At 39.8% G+C, this 17,087-nt stretch overlaps 1 protein-coding gene across 6 annotated transcripts in view; it reads left to right on the top strand.

Annotated features, from left to right (window-relative positions):
- UTRN (utrophin) overlaps nucleotides 1–17,087 on the top strand; it is a 389,659-nt gene that overhangs the window by 113,629 nt on the left and 258,943 nt on the right. For all 6 annotated transcript variants that reach the window (XM_054819386.1, XM_054819387.1, XM_054819385.1 and 3 more), the window contains 10 exons: nucleotides 4,894–5,007; nucleotides 7,938–8,093; nucleotides 9,051–9,221; nucleotides 11,101–11,280; nucleotides 11,947–12,081; nucleotides 12,585–12,734; nucleotides 14,135–14,296; nucleotides 14,650–14,778; nucleotides 15,259–15,432; nucleotides 16,028–16,183. In XM_054819386.1, coding sequence (XP_054675361.1) covers nucleotides 4,894–5,007; nucleotides 7,938–8,093; nucleotides 9,051–9,221; nucleotides 11,101–11,280; nucleotides 11,947–12,081; nucleotides 12,585–12,734; nucleotides 14,135–14,296; nucleotides 14,650–14,778; nucleotides 15,259–15,432; nucleotides 16,028–16,183 — 1,527 coding nt within the window. The remainder of the gene's footprint in view (nucleotides 1–4,893; nucleotides 5,008–7,937; nucleotides 8,094–9,050; nucleotides 9,222–11,100; nucleotides 11,281–11,946; nucleotides 12,082–12,584; nucleotides 12,735–14,134; nucleotides 14,297–14,649; nucleotides 14,779–15,258; nucleotides 15,433–16,027; nucleotides 16,184–17,087) is intronic.

Here is a 17,087-nt window from a genome sequence, read left to right as displayed (position 1 = left end):
AAAAGCCCAAATATAGTGTTGTTTTGTGGTTTTTTTTCCTAGAGTAATGTTTAGCTAGACTTTAAATAAGTTTCATATTATTTTCATTTTCATAGTATATTTCAAACTTCAAAAAGCAAGAAGGTGCTTTTAGAGATTCTCTGTCTCTTAGGATGAAGGGACGTGCATTAGCTAACATCTATTTTCACATGCATTAAACATATTTTAATGTGTGGAATGATTTACATTTAACAGAGTATGTATCACACAATTTATGAACATAAGCAACTTGCTGTGTGCACCCTCTTCAGAACATTGGTGTCATGCATGCACACCACTACTTTTCCCCAAAAGTTTCTTTCAGTCTTGCTCTCCCGTCCCTCTGAAGCAGAGAACTGTTCTTTTATTTGATAGTGGAGTCAAACTTCAAACTCAGTGTTTGTTTTGGGTTTTTTTGTGTGGTTTTCTTAAATTTTAAGCCAGACAGGATCTTTAATGACTACTCAAGTATAGACACGTGTTTAAACTGAAATTTACATTAGAAGGGCCAGGTAATTGACTTGCATGATGTTGCAGTGAAAGTTGGACAAGCCGTTGCTGATTATGATTCAGAACTAGTAAGAGCCTCAAGTCTTTTCTTTTTTTTTTTTTTTTTTTTTTTAAAACCCGCAAACCTTTAAGAAGTTGTAGTAGGGATAACAGATTGTAACTAAATGACAATTAAGAGCAGAGCGCACACTCATGCTCCCATGAAAAGTTTTACTTGGGGATAAGGGCTGGAGGGAAAAACTTGCTCCTGCTTATGAAGTATTATTGACTAATTATTTGTTTCAGGACTTGAGCTGCTCCTAGCAGTGTGTGTGGGACGTGTGTGTACAAATAGCATAGGTACGGTAGTCCAGTCTAGGCTAGTGAAGTTGTAAATGGCAGCCACAAACAAACCTATGAATAGGAGGAAGAATTGCAGATTTTCAGAGGAAAAATGTGTAATTCTTTTATATAACACTTTTGTGTAATATTGTTAGGCTGTATTACTTGAAACATAAAGATAAAAGCTGTCCCTACCCACCCCCCGCCCCCAAAACAACAAAAAACCTCACAAAAAAACCCCAACAAAACATGTTCAGGAATACGTGTACATGTTTTTGTGCACCTACATTTGAAAGTTTCTGCTTTCAGTCTGTTTCCTTGAAAGCCATCCTTCTGTAGCTACTTGCAGCAGCCTATGGGGTGACATGGACCTGTGGAGGAGCTGATGCTGCTGGTCAGCAGGAGCCAACTGCCCAAAGTGAGCTGGCTTGTACAGGACCCTAAAGGAAATTAACTTCTAAGGCTTAGCCAAGCCCTCATTAGTTTTTCTCCTGACTTTGACCTAAATGTACAATATCCCACCTTGTCTCATTCTCTTCCCTTCCCTCTGTTTCTAGTTACACTTACTAGTTATTTAGCATGATAGAATAAATAGTCTGCATGTAAGCCTGCCTCAACATCCTTTGTGCAATAACTTTCTATCAGTTTTGTTCTTCAAATGATTGCAGCTTTCCAGTTGCCCTGATTATCTGTAGCTACACTGAGCAAGACCTACTTACCTCATCAGTTGTAGCAGCATTTTTTTCTCCTTTAATTTCTTGTAAGTGCAGAACTTTTTTTTTTTTCTTCTTCCCTCTGCACTTGAATCATGTTCAGCTGAGTGGTCTGTACATGCACCTACTTTTCTAAATCATGGCTTTAACTGGGTGAAGAATGGCTCCTAAAACTGAAATTATCTCTCATGTTTGAGAGAGAGAGTAGGGTACCCGTGTGCAGTATGAGCATGGCAGGTTTTCATTTAGTAATCAATTATTCAGTTTTTTCAACCAAAGGTGAAGTGCTTTGTTCTCCACAGCTGTCCAAAGTGATGTTGGTACCACCGTGAATCAATCAATGGTGAAAGATGCGGATTTTTATGCCCACAGGAGTTTTGAAGAGCTATGGAGAGCAGAGCATTGAAGCCACACACTGTTGTATAGATCTGAGAACAGAATTTTGTCCTAAGAGAGATGTTAAAAACTTTCCTGTTACCTTAAAAAGAAGTACAGACGCTGAAAAAAGAAATTAAAGCAGAAGAAAGAATGGAAGTAATTATTAAATAATAGAAATTGGAAGACCTATGTAGTAGTGCTACCTGTAGAAATATGGGGCTTACAGTGTTTTTCATGAATGAATTCTTAAGTACACAGTTCCTGTGTTTTCTAAATGTTTCATAAAGCTGTCAGTGGATGGACAGTCATGTATTTATAATCTCTCATTTTTCCTTTTGAAGGAGAGGTATTAATCTATACAGAGATTTTTGTAGTCTGGCACTGTATGAGTAAAATGAGAATGTGGAGCAAGTTGAATAAAAATGTTGTGGACAGCACTGGAAAGTTCAGGGTGAAGCTTGAACTGCAAGAGAGATTGATACGGGAGACTAAGTACGTGGTCCTGGTGCAGACACTAAATGGCTCAGTACCGGAGATGTGATACCAGAGAGACACGATTAGTTTTAGGCTGGGCAGTATCTTCTTGGTTAAGAGAGGAGATGAGGCGTCTGGCTATTAAAGGAAAAAAAAAAAAAAAAAGAATTTAAAAGTAGGGGAGAAGAAAAAAAGAGTAAGTGAATGGCAGCCCTTGGAGAACATGTAGACATGTGCAACTACACACAAGTGTTGGCTTACTTTTAATGTTTCTTTTTTCCTAATTGACCTTTAAAAATTGACATTTCTCAAAACCGCACTCCTCACGTTTAGTTTTTTGCAAAGAAACTGAACATAAGTATTCTCATTTTCACAGTGAGCAGACAGGTGACCAGTGCTTAAAATGTCCTTGTTAGTCTGATGGGCAAGTCAGTGGCAGATGTGCCTGTGGGTCCTGCTGCTCAGGTGGCCCTTCTCTGATTTGTAGTGTGACAGAGGCTCCCCCAAGCTGACAACATGTGCATTAGTAACGTGATCTGTGTTTTACTGTGATACTGTCTGTAATAGTCATATGAAGGGAAAAGTAGACAAGGCTCATTTTATCAGTTTTGCATCTTGTATTTTCTAGAAGAAAATTTCTGTATCTTGTATTCTCTGTTATCATACCTGTAATAATACGTTGCTTGCTGTGTCTTTGATTATGTATCACCTTCAGTTCTTTTAAATTTACTGCATGGCTGTACATCGTGTTTTTTCTAGAAGTGAACAAGTTAAAATTCAGCACATTTGATCTTTGTCCTTGCCTGGAATAAATTTTAGAAACTGATCCAATATTTTAGTTCAAGTCTAAAAATTGTGAGCTCTTGTACAGCAACAACCTACAGTGGGTATTTGACCATTGGTAATTATTTACCTGCTCAGTGCAGGAGCATTTACTTCATTAAACTTCTGTAGACTTGGCTTGTGATTCAGCAAGCTATTTAAATGTGTGCCTAACTTTGAGTAATCCCATTTATTTCACTTCAGCTACTTATGTAAGTAGCTTACTGTAAGCAAGCTAAATTAGGTATATGCTAAAATGCCTTGTCAAATAGCAGCCTTTATAAATATGGATTTTTTACATTAAGCCATGTTTCACTGTTAAGCCTCCTGGGGTCTGTTTTTTGGAAAATGATTTTCAGGCTAATCAGCTGCAGGAAATTCCCCCAAAATGGAAAAGGAATGAAGAAAATGTCATGACTTTGACCTCTAATGGTACCATTGGCCTGAAAATAAACATGATCTTAGTCTAATGGTTTTTCATTAGTGCAGACTTTTTTTTTTTTTTTTTGAGAAGCAGTGTGTAATGTATTGATCTTGAAAGAACTGTTATTGCCAGGTTTTTAAGGAAATGAAGTGTGTGCTTTCCTCCTTGGTGACATGCAGAGTAGAAGGTGAAGCTTATGAGCTTTGACTCAGCTTCTCAGTAATAGTACTCTGTGATGATGATGATGTCAGAAAAGACGCCATCTATTAAAAAACCCAACCAAATAGTCCAAAAATGTTGATTAAAAAAAGGCCAACTATATTTAAAAATGACAATCACATAACTTGGTTGAAGCAGGACAAGGAAAAACTTTCTCCCTGCTCTAAGTTTGTGGTGGTTTTGTTTTTGTAAGGGTGATTGGGAACATCCACAATTGCATGGGAAGGAGGTGACAACCCTCCTGTCTCCCTCCCTGCCCACCTCACTCCAAGATATGAGGCCAAACGTTAGGTCAGATGACTCTGCAACTGTGTATGTATTTTTTTTTTTTTCACTGTGCATTGCTCTAGTGAGTACAGTAGCTGCTACTGGCCTCAAACAACTAGATATTTTTTTTAATGGTTAGTCTAATCCTCTGTGGTGTTTTCCTTTTATGCCTGTGTTTCTCTGTAAGGTGAATAGCTTTCCCAGCATAGCCTCTGCCTGTCAAGTATGTTTAGCATTACCCCCTCTGCTTCTCCCCACATATATATTTCTATAGGGCCCTGTCTTTTCCTTGGAGTGCAATATGTCTCTCAAATGAGTGTGTGGTGGAAGCATTTGTACATGGTTTCTGTCATCAGGAAAATGCTATCTCCAACCTTCAGCCAGGTCCCTCATGTGAAGGGTGACCACATGCTTCTTGAAGCCATGCTTGCCTCCCTACTTGATCCTGTGTTTCTGTGTGATAGCTTGGAACAGTGCAGTGTCAATTAACCCATGCTGTGGCATGGATGTAAGAGTATCACTGTTATGAATTTAATTTTCATATAAATGTGAGAACAGAGAAATTGGAAGGGGAAAAAACCAACCCTAAACAAAAAATGAAATCAAAGATGGTCTGATTCAAAACCAAAGCAATGCTAGCAGCTTGTAGAATATTTTTTTGACACTGCTAGAAGTTGTTGAAATGCAACAGCCATACACTCTTCATCATGGCATTGTATCAACTCTTCATTATTATGTTTGATTTAGGCTGATTCAAAAGTGGTTCAGAAGTGGATGGATGGTGTGAAAGACTTCTTAATGACAGAAAAGGCTGTTCAAGGAGATACTGAAGGACTTCAAAGACAACTTGACCAGTGCACAGTGAGTTTTGCTTTTTAAGGAATCTTTTGAAATAAATAATGACTAGCGTCTCTTCTTTATTTTGGTTCTATGATTAAAATTTTGTCCATGGCATGTTCCATAAAACCTGCCAGAAAAATTGTCTTATATTTCTTCAGGGCATATTTTAATTGGTTCTTCATGTGTAACTGTAACGCTTTGTACTTTTCAAAGGTCTTTACCATATTTACAAAAGCTCAACTGCAAGTTGACATCAGTTCCTCTGAAAATGTTTGTATATTTCTCCCAATTTTGTGATTAGGGAATTGAATCTGTGAGTGAAAAGTGCTTTCTGCATTAAACTTCCAAGGGTGATAAAAATAACAAGCAAATAACTCTGATGAAACTCCTAAGGTTTAGGAGTTGTATGTGCCTTACAAGTAAGATTCCTTCTTAGCTAGTGGCACATAATCATAGAATCATAGAATGGTTTGGGTTGGAAGGGACCTTAAAGATCATCTAGTTCCAATCCCCCTGCTGCGGGCAGGGACACCCTCCACTAGACCAGGTTGCCCAAAGCCCCATCCAACCTGGCCTTGAACACTGCCAGGGAGGGGGCATCCACAACCTCTCTGGGCAACCTGTTCCAGTACCTGACCACTCTAACAGTAAAGAATTTCTTCCTAACATCTAATCTAAATTGACCCTCCTTCAGCTTAAACCCACTACCCCTTGTCCTATCACTACACTCCCTGATAAACAGTCCCTCACCAGCTTTCCTGTAGGCCCCTTCAGGTACTGGAAGGCCGCAACTAGATCTCCCCTTTTCTCCAGGCTGAACAACCCCAACTCTCTCAGCCTGTCTTCACAGGAGAGGTGCTCCAGCCCTCTGATCAGCTTCGTGGCCCTCCTCTGGACTCGCTCCAACAGCTCCATGTCTCTCCTGTACTGGGGCCCCCAGAGCTGGACGCAGTACTCCAGGTGGGGTCTCACAAGAGCAGAGCAGAGGGGCAGGATCACGTCCCTCGACCTGCTGGTCATGCTTCCTTTGATGCAGCCCAGGACACGGTTGGCTTTCTGGGTTGCAAGCGCACATTGCTGGGTTACGTTGAGCTTCTCGTCCACCAATACCCCCAAGTCCTTCTCCTCAGGGCTGCTTTCAATCCATTCCTCACCCAGCCTATAGCTGTGCTTGGGATTGCCCCAACCCACGTGCAGGACTTTGCACTTGGCCTTGTTGAACTTCATGAGGCTCACATGGGCCCACATCTCAAGCCTGTCAAGGTCCCTCTGGATGGCATCCCTTCCCTCCAGTGCGTCAACCACACCACACAGCTTGGTGTCATTGGCAAACTTGCTGAGGGTGCACTTGATCCCGCTGTCCATGTCACCGACAAAGATGTTGAACAGTGCCGGTCCCAATACCGACCCCTGAGGAACACCACTTGTCACTGTTCTCCACTTGGACATTGAGCCATTGACCGCAGCTCTTTGAGTGCGACCACCCAGCCAATTCCTTATCCACTGAGTGGTCCATCCATCAAATCCATGTGTCTCCAATTTAGAGACAAGGATGTCATGCAGGATGGTGTCAAATGCTTTGCACAAGTCCAGGTAGATGACGTCAATTGCTCTTCCCTTATCCACGGACACTGTAACCCCATCATAGAAGGCCATCAAATTTGTCAGGCATGATTTGCCCTTAGTGAAGCCGTGTAGCCTGTCACTGACCACCTCCTTATTTTCCATGTGCCTGAGCATAGTTTCCAGGAGGATCTGCTCCATGATCTTGTCAGTCGCGGAGGTGAGACTGACTGGCCTGTAGCTCCCCAGGTCTTCCTTTTTTCCCTTTTTAAAAATGGGGGTTATATTTCCCCTTTTCCAGTCAGGGGGAACTTAGCTGGACTGACAGGACTTCTCAAATATGATGGAAATTGGCCTGGCCACTTCATCCGGCAGTTCCCTCAGGACCCGTGGATGCATCTCATCAGGTCCCATGGACTTGTGCACCTTCAGGTTCCTTAAATGTTCTTGAACCTGATCTTCTCCTACAGTGGGCGGTTCTGCATTCTCCCAGTCCCTGCCTTTGCCTTCTGTGACCTGGGCAGTGTGGTTGAAGCACTTGCCAGTGAAGACTGAGGCAAAGAAGTCATTGAGTACCTCAGCCTTCTCCATATCCTGGGTAACCAGGTCGCCTGTTTCATTCTGGAGGGGACTGACATTTTCCCTCATCCTCCTTTTATTGCTGACATACCTATAGAAGCTTTTCTTGTTGTTGTCCTTAACATCCCTGGCCAGATTTAATTCTATCAGGGCTTTGGCTTTCCTAGCCTGATCCCCAGCTGCTTGGACAGTTTCTCTGTATTCCAGGCTACCTGTGCTTGCTTCCACTCTCTGTAGGCTTCCTCTTTCTGTTTGAGTTTATCCAGGAGCTTGTTGTTCATCCATGCGGGCCTTTTGGTGTTTTTGCCTGACTACTTCTTTGTTGGGATACATCGCTCCTGAGCTTGGAGGAGGTGACCCTTGAATATTTTTTATATATATAAATTATATATTTTTTATTATATATTATAATGATAAAATATATCATTATAATGATCACAACTAGGTAGAATTTCATCTTATAGTAAGTGATTACAGTGTACCTTCAAATGTTTGCTTCTGGGAGAAGAATACAAGTCTGAGGTATGTCAGAAACATCAGGGTTTATAGTGCATATCATCTTCAAACTTGTGTTTTTCCAGTGTTGACGTTTGGTGCGTGAGAATGTTTGCACTGTGTATGGCAAGCTGTATTTTGTTTTTCAGTTGCGTAGTTATGATGTTTCAAACAGTCTGGTATTGAGCATAGCATCAGTCTACTTTTTTATTACAGTTTCTCTGGAATAACTAAAAATTGCAACATTATTGGTATCCTATGAGTTTATGTAATGTCTTGGTAAAGAGCAACATTGTTTTTCTCTGTGTGCTCAGATGTTTGTCAATGAAATGGAGAAGATTGAACCATCACTGAAAGAGATGAAAGAAGTAGAGTCTGCTTTAAGAGCTCAGCCCATCGCAGGCATAAATACTTGGGCCAAGTCTAGGCTAGTAGACTGCCAGACTCAATGGGAGAAACTGAGCAAACAGGTGAGTTCCCCGTATGTTGCTAGTGCTTGCTTGTTACTGCAGGTGTTCATTCGGTTGTGTGGCATTGGTAGGATGATGAAGAGGTGAAGCAGTGAAACAGTGAGATGAATATGTTTTACTTGTTCCAGTGTCAAAGTGGCTGAAATCCAACTTGGCCCAGTGAATCCAGAAATGCAAATATGTTAGGGGATATCTGTGTAGTAGTTTTGTTTAAATACATGCGCTTCTCGGTACCTAAGAGTTCACTTCACTGTACTCCTTCCAGTTTAATTGTTTGTAACTAAAAATTAATTCATTCTCTTTGCCTCATGCTGCTCTTTCTGCGGTGGGTGGGAGGGAAGTCTAACCTTTTCATTCTGTTGTTCCTGAAATCTGGAATATTCTTCTGTCTCTGTGTAATTTCTGCCTGCTTCCAAGCTTTGAAAAAATAAATCACTATAAATAGACTGCCACTTCAGTCTGGTGTATTTGGTTGGGGTTTTTGGGTGGAAGCTTTCTGCTGTCTGTAGAAATGTACTTCTTTAGATGCAATGCCTGGCGAGGATTTATGTTGGAGAACCTTGCTGTTGATATAGAATCCAGATTGCCTGGGCTGCAGGAAGAAGCGAGGCCTGAAGGGTGTTTTAGTGCTCTGCATAAAGATATATCTAACTATAATACTTGCAATCAGAAGAGGTTTTTTTCAATCTGACTTTTTCCCTGGATTGTTACCAGTTTACACGTAATAATAAAAAAAAGGCTGTTTTCCTCCCTCCTTCACCTCTAGATTTTGTTGATCTACTGAAAAGTGATCATGAGTTCATATGTGTGTGCATAAAAGTAAAAGTGTTTTGTTAATTAAAAAGGCCTGAAAATATTTTGGTAGTAAAATATTTTAACAAAGACTTGTGGGTTTTCACATATACAAGGACATTTAAGTAACAAAACTGCTGTTTCTGTCTTCACCTTGAATTCTAGGTCATTAGTCAGAAAAATCGCCTGTCTGAAAGTCAGGAAAAAGCTGTAAATCTGAAGAAGGATTTGGCAGAGATGCAAGAATGGATGACCCAAGCTGAAGAAGAATATTTGGAGAAAGATTTTGAATACAAGTCCCCTGAAGAGCTAGAGAATGCAGTGGAGGAAATGAAGGTCAGGAATACCAGGTCATTGTAGAGACCTGATTAAAGGAGAAACAAAACTCAATGGCTTTGGGGGTTGACATTTTGTGGAATTATTATCTATGTGGAAAGGAGCTCAGGTCATGACAAGATTAGTGGTATTTTTCAGCTTTGATTTGTGGAATTTTTATTTTTAAAGCACAAACTATAAAAGCAGATGTTCTATTTGGCCACGAGGGGTAGGGATTTCATAATAGCAGCTTGCCCAGCTGTTGCTATGTATAGCATATTAAACACTAAGAATATGGAATTATGGAAACTTATTGCAGGAGATGAAACTTAAGAAAGAAAGAAAAGGTGATATTATACCTAAGTAAATTAGCAGTTGTGAAAACATATTCTGCTGCTTCTAGCTGTGTTGAGCTTCAGTTTCTTGTCCCCTAGACATACTAACTCCCCATTCGAAAAAGCAGTTTAAAACACTTCTGTTCTAAGGTTATCTTGTGTTCTTCATCTGTTGCAAACAGTGATGCTGGTCCCTGCTTCTCTAATTTTAGGACTGGTGGCCAAAAAAATGAAGAAGGAGCTATTTTTGTCTCATTATAAATTACCACTTGAATAGATAATTTTCTTGGATGTATGTACAGAGTAAACAATAATTCTCTCTGCTTTTAAATCTGAGAGTTCAGGCATATCTTCACAAATGTTTTGACTTGTATGCACACTATTTAAATGAGTATCCACTACACTGTTGCTTGGTGGAGCATAAAATAAAGGATTTTTTTGTCCCTTTACGAGTGCTTTGACAAATCCATTTGAAGTTTTGAATTGTTCTTTCTGAAGGGGCTTTCTGAAGCAGTCTTTAACAAGTGTTTTAATATATTCATGTCCTTTGAAGCCATTTGAGATCAGTCTGGCAGCTTGCTGAACACAAGCCCAGATAAGAAAGAACCCTCTTTTCATTGGCAAATCTGAGAGACTTTGAACACATTTACCTATGTCAAATCCAAATTATATTTTGTACTTTTAAATTTGGCAGATATGTCAGTGAGCCATTAAGCTTACTGTAACATTTGCATATACCCTCCTGCATTTGCAGTAAGAATATTATGCTGGGACTACTTTTAGGACTAGGAAAGAACCCTCTGTATATTTGACCAGAAGCATTTTTTGCATAAAGTTTTGGAAAACTTTTGAGCTTGCCTAATTCTGCTCTCATTTGAACAGCTGACATTCTGCTTCCTGAATTCTGGTTAGGGCAAAACTCGACAACTGATAATATGATTTCTCCAGGCCTGTGTGTGTTGGAGTTGCACTGTGCTAATCTTGTATATTTGTTACCAAGCTCCTCTGAGTGCAGCTGGGTTGAAGGAATTCTTCTGGTTGTCCTTTTTGCATGTTCCTCTAGTACACCCAACAGCTGTGGGAGAGGTCCCAACTTCATAGCTGCATGTGTCCCGGGTAATTACGTCATCTCTCCTGGGTAACTTTGGAAGATAGTTACTGAGATCTGAGTCTCATAACTTCTGTAAATTCACTCTACCTTTTTCTCCCCCATATGCTTGTTTTTAGCAAACCTCTGGGCTTTTTTTTTTCTGGCTCTTTTTTCTTTTTCATATCTATATGCTAGTGTATAAATAGCACTGAACATAATCTTTTTTGCTTTGAGTCATGGATTTTTAATGAACAAACCATAAATGGTAAATATGTCTGTATGCTTAATAATATAGGATTTTTCAATGCTTACTAACATCATTTGAATTCCATGCAAGTTAGTGCCGTATTTTGTTGTGCTCAGACCCAAGAATACATTGGCAGCAATACTTCCCAGGTTAAATTGCCGATCTTTGGTTTGAGTGGTGACCGTATGGCACTTGAGGACTGATCATGTAATACATTTCTTTGGGCAGAGAGCGAAGGAGGATGTGTTGCAGAAAGAGGTGCGGGTGAAGATTCTCAAAGACAACATCAAGATGTTGGCCACCAAAGTGCCGTCTAGTGGTCAGGACCTGGCAACTGAGCTGAATGTTGTGCTGGAGAACTACCAGCTACTGTGCAATCGGATCCGAGGGAAATGCCACACTTTGGAGGTGAGAATGATAGCGCTCAGCTTAGTAAAACAGAGGCAGGTTGCGGAAGAGGAATGGAGAAGGACACTGAAAACGTCCAATTTTGTCACCGAATCCAATAGCTTTGGAATAAACACATTTTGCTGATTTCTTTCCCTTGAGATGACATCTTTGGAATCCATGAGACACCATCTACTTTTGCTTTTATAATCTGTATTGTAATCAACACTTGTGCAAATAAGTAACTTTGTCTCACAGCTCTTTTATCTATCCGTGCGTCTTCCAAAATGAGAAGAGGAAACTTCTCAGAGATTAAAGGTTGAAATACGATGACAATTAGAAAAGATTGATTGTAGTTTGGGGTAGGCTGTATATGTCTTATCTTTCAAGAGGAATGGATATATTTTGTTACATTCTTAAATCTTTATAAGAATCTGGATGTCAGTGATACTTTTAGCATGAGTTTAGAGACTTCTATGTGTATTTTGCCTATTTCTTTTTATCTTGCTGCTATAGATGCAGGTTTTTCTGTGTAGAACCTACTGTGCTGTGGCATGGTTTTGAATATTTACTGCTTGCCTATTTTATGTGAATGTCTTGGAAATGTAATTTCTTTAAGCTGTTCATAGAATATATGAGCTATGCCTGGCATTCTGGGCTAATTTATGTTTTTCCTATTATTCCTAGGAGGTGTGGTCCTGTTGGATTGAGCTGCTTCAGTATCTTGATTTGGAAACAGCTTGGCTAAATAATCTGGAAGAAAGGGTGCAAATGACAGAAAATTTGCCTGATAAGTTGGATGCTGTCAATGATGCTCTTGAGGTATTGTAGTAATTCTGTCAGATTGGTAACTTTTCAGATAGCCCCATTTAAAAAAACATAAATTCTACGCTTCAGTAGTATACTGAAATACGTGTTGAATATTCTGATTCTTCAGATTAAATGAACATATTACTCTGAATATGGAATGGATATTGGTAAGACCCTCCACCAACAGCTGAGTTTTGCTGTACATAATTGTGCCATACTTGGTACCATCATAAAATTGCGTGCAGTCTCCTGTTCTGTGTAAAGTGATTAATTCCTTCCAGCACTGTAGTACGAAATGAATAGGTGAGAAGTACTGTGAAGTTTAATTATCTAAAGCAAAATGGCACAAGGCAAATACAGTGGTCATCATGGATTAAGCCATAACTAATTCATGCTTTTAGCGCACTCTCAAGGCATTTGAAGTGTAAAACAACTGTGCATGCAGCCAGATTTCCACCTCTGAAAATGCAGTATTATTCAGTGTCTTGACCTTTAAAACTTTCTCTTCTAATTAGTCCCTGGAATCCGTCCTGCGCCATCCAGCTGATAATCGAACCCAGATTCGGGAACTTGGGCAGACACTGATTGATGGAGGGATTCTTGATGATATCATCAGTGAAAAATTAGAAGCTTTCAATGCCCGCTATGAGGAATTGAGTCACTTGGTAAGAATTTGGGGGCAGGGTTGAAGGAGACTGGGTTTTTCAGCTCAATGATCTGAAATGATTCCTCTAAGCTGAATTCATAGATGCAGGACTGCAATACAGTAAAAGAGGAGAGAGCCTTCACAATGTTGTCAGCTGTTTTCAGTTTGGAATAATGCCCTAAGAGTAAGATACTCCCCCTGGACTTGAGTCCTGGTTTTGTTTTGCACACCCTTGCACTGTGGGGACTCCCTGGTATTTTTCCAGGTAATTTTGACAAAAAGGCAATTCCAGTCTCAAGGGGGACAGCTCAATAGCTGAGGTTAATATTCCCTTCCTACTGCCATAAATACTGGTGAGCTGCTCACTAACTGTAAAAATGAGGAACACGAATAGGTGACAGTTTCACTCTTTGAAATGGCTAGGAAGAAGTCACACTGAAATAAGGAACACAAGGGAAACATTCTTCTCATTCCCCATCTATTATGCTGTCCCCTTCTTCTCATACTTTAGTCTAATCTTTTCTAGATTTAATAAGTAGAGGAAGACTAGCTGTATTTCCTGTTGCATAAATTTGTAACTTTTGTTCTGTATCCTGGTAATACAGGCCCCTGCCAAACTGTAGGATGGGAGTTTTTTTCTGTCACTGCCAAAGTGTAGTCAGAGGGAATTTCAGTTCATCCTCATTACAGTGAGCAACATGAATGCAGTGCCCTCAGCTGGGGACTACGTGCCGTCATTTAAGTTAGCATTCACTATTGTTTTTTCTGTTACAACAGTACTTTATTGCCATATAAAAACTATCTGCTTTGGCAGCTGCAGTGCTGACGCATTGATCTTTTGACAACTTTCCACATCTGTGTGTGTGTATGTACGCACCCACCAGTCTGTGCATGTGTTATTAGTGGGGAATGTTTTCCCATGCAAGTAGTGACATTTCAGATAAACTTAGAAGTTTTGCACTTAAAGGGAGAGACAGTGGAGGGAAGGAACTGTGAACCTCTGTTTTCACACTGTAACAGAAAGACAGTTTGTTGTTTTGAAAGAAAATGTACGAGTTTACATATCAAAATGTTGATCTGTAGTGTATTACAAAGTCCCTGACTCCCATTGACTAGGTAGTTTTTGAAACCGGTATGTTTTTAACAGAATACTTTCTTCCTGAGGTGATAGGAGAGACCTGTTTTCACTACGCTATATCTAGCAGCAGAACTCTCCTCCTATGCCACTGTTTGTCAGTTACCAGCATAAATCACAGCAGGCTTCAAAAATTGCTGTCTTCTAGGGCTCGTTTTTGCTCCTCTTAGACAGTCCTCTTGGCATAGAATTTTTTTTGTCTCCCCCACCTCATTTTGAGAAAGTTTATTATAATTTGTATTGAAAAACTGCTCCATCTTGTCTTACCTTTCTGTCCCACTCAGGCAGTGAGTCGGCAGATCGCCTTGGAACAGCAGCTTCAGACCATGCGAGAAACTGACCACATGTTGCAGGTCTTGCAGGAAAATTTAGTGGAGCTGGATAGACAGCTGACATCTTACCTGACTGATAGGGTAGATGCCTTTCAGATGCCCCAGGAGGCCCAGGTATTTCAGTATAGCTTTTCACTACAAAACGTTTTGAAGTATCTCATGATAGTGCTCAGCCTTAGTAATTCATGAAGGCTTCGTTTCAGTCCTGTGCTGATGTACTAGGTGATATCTTTTGTAATCTGGATTGTTTTCCTGTTTTAAGAAGCTTATATTGAATAACAGTCTTAACAGCTTTCAATTTAGCAAGCTGTCACTAGAGACAGAATATTTAAATTAAATCTAGTAGTGTTTAACTTTTACAGAGTGGATTTACTTCTGGTGGGAAGTAGGTGGTAAGCAAGTTCCTCTTTCCCTCTCTGCAAGCTATTTTGTAACATTTTTTTTTTCCTGTTTCTATGATGTGGCAGAAAATTCAAGCTGAAATTGCAGCTCATGAGTCTACCTTAGAGGAGCTCAAGAAAAGTGCTCGCTCTTTTCCTCCTGCTTCTCCGGAATGTAGGTCTCCCCGTGGTGGAACTCAACTGGATGCTTTGCAGGTAAAAAATAGGAGAGTCACACTAAAAATTTAAATGTGAAGACCTTCTGGTTTTCAATTACACACTGCTGTTGTCAGCCTGTAAATTGCTTGGTGCAGTCAACCGAACCTCAGAAGTAAATAGTATGTGCTTTCACATGCTTTCATTAGGAAACAAGCATTACTAGATGAATTGAATAAGGAAGTTTAAACATCGAAAGTATCATGGGATAAATGCTGAAAGTCAGAAGGTCTCTGTATTTTAGTAGAATGGATATTTTGAAAGTGTATGACATGGAATTATAGCTCTCTTGCACCTCAGGTGGAGACTAGGAATAGGTGATGGAATTTGGTTTGGCAAACAGTGTTGCCATGTATACTAAGTTGTGGTGGCATGAGAGGTGAGTTAGAATCTGCAGGGGGAGATGCTTTAAATGTTATTTTTTTTGAAGTGCAGATATTAATTTAAAACAATCTTTTAACATAATATTCATTAAACCAGAGAAAGCTTCGTGAAGTATCTACAAAGTATCAGCTTTTCCAGAAACCAGCCAATTTTGAGCAGCGCATGTTGGATTGCAAGCGGGTGTTGGATGGTGTAAAAGCAGAACTTCATGTCTTGGATGTGAAGGACACTGACCCAGATGTAATCCAAGCTCATCTGGACAGGTGCATGGTAAGTATGCTTCGGGGTGTTTCTTTCTTGTGTGATTTTTCTTGCCTAAACTCTCTCCTGAGGAAATTTTGCCTGAAGTTCTGATGGAACTGTTACAACTCTATGCTAAACACCAGTGGAACAATTGATAACTAAAAGCCTCGAATTCTTCTGGGTGAGAATGGCAACATAAAAGTACTGGATTGTTGATCACAGATGTGGTGGAACAGCTGAGTTTATAAAAACTCCCTTCCCTGGCTCATCCTTGTGTTACAGAGAACCATCACTCTAGGGGCAAGTTCGCTTGGTTCTTAGTATTTGAACAAACCAAATACTATACTTAAGATCAAGTACAGATCACAGTGGTAGCCTTGTCACATGTGGCGGTGTTACGGAGTAAACGCTGCTAAATTATTGGGATAATTCTTTTTTTGGGGGGTGAAAATGAAAACTAGAATAAAATATGGAACGTCAGGAGTTTGAAATCTTGGCAGACAAGGCTTTTTAATCCATAGCTCAGAGTTTAAGTGCAATCTAATCGTCAGGTCCCCAAATTAAACAGTCTGAAAACCTGCACTACAAAATTGATCACCAGTGTACATATTTGTGTTTTTAGAAACTCTATAAGACCCTCAGCGAGGTGAAATTGGAGGTTGAAACTGTCATCAAGACAGGAAGGCAAATTGTACAGAAACAACAGACAGATAATCCCAAAGGGATGGATGAACAACTGACAGCGTTGAAATTTCTTTACAATGACTTGGGGGCACAGGTAAGAAAAACAAATGTACATATGAACGTTTGTCTGCATATAAATTCCCTTCTTTGTTGTTTTGATGTCAGATGCTGTTTTAAGTTTGATACTGAAGCTGATACTGTGTAGGGTAGTTGCTACATCCAGGAGCAATCAGTTAAGAGATTAAAGATTACACATAACAATCCTGTAGGTTGTGCAAGACCCCTGTGGTCACAGAGTGTTCCTGAAGGGGATGTAGCCTTGAAGCAAGGAAGGCTCACAGAGCTTTCATCATTCTGGCAAAGCTCTCCTCCTATTTGTTAAAGTCTTTGAGCACTGCTGTGCCTTCTCTTGTCTGTCAACCAGCCTGCAAGATAATTTTCTGTCAGATTGTCTTAGGAGAAGTTTGAGTCGATGTAATTTTTTTTTTTTTAGGAGGTGTCATGATGGTTTCTAATAGTAATCCATCCAAAGAGTTGCTCTCAGTATGAAAAAAAAAAAAAAATGCAGGCAAACCTATATTTCCCATGAACTGCATTAAGTACTGATTTGAGTAATTTTCTTAGTAATCGAATAATTATTTATCCAAGTGAAGTGTTTAAAAATGGTTAGACCCTTAGGGGGCAGGGGGAAAACAGGGGATTCTTTTCCTACCTAAATTAAGACAGAAGTCCAGGCAGACTTGTGCTTGTTCGGTGTTCTGTGAATGAAGCTGTGGGTAAGTGGCCAGATTACATTGTCGGAATATCTTTTAGGAAATATTTTATTGTTGCAAAGTGGAGAACATTCACAAAGGTGTAGATTCTAGTGGAATCTGTACATCTATAACTTGGAAAGGATGTGGGCAAGAAATTGGGAAAAGTTAGAAAGGCAAAGTTATTTGCAGTATAACGTTATCATTTTGTTTGTGTCTGAATTTATTTTTTTAGATATTCAAAGA

This window comes from Grus americana, chromosome 3, assembly GCF_028858705.1.
Source record: "Grus americana isolate bGruAme1 chromosome 3, bGruAme1.mat, whole genome shotgun sequence".
Taxonomy (NCBI): Eukaryota; Metazoa; Chordata; class Aves; order Gruiformes; family Gruidae; genus Grus; species Grus americana.
This window is presented reverse-complemented; position numbering and strand designations above follow the sequence as displayed.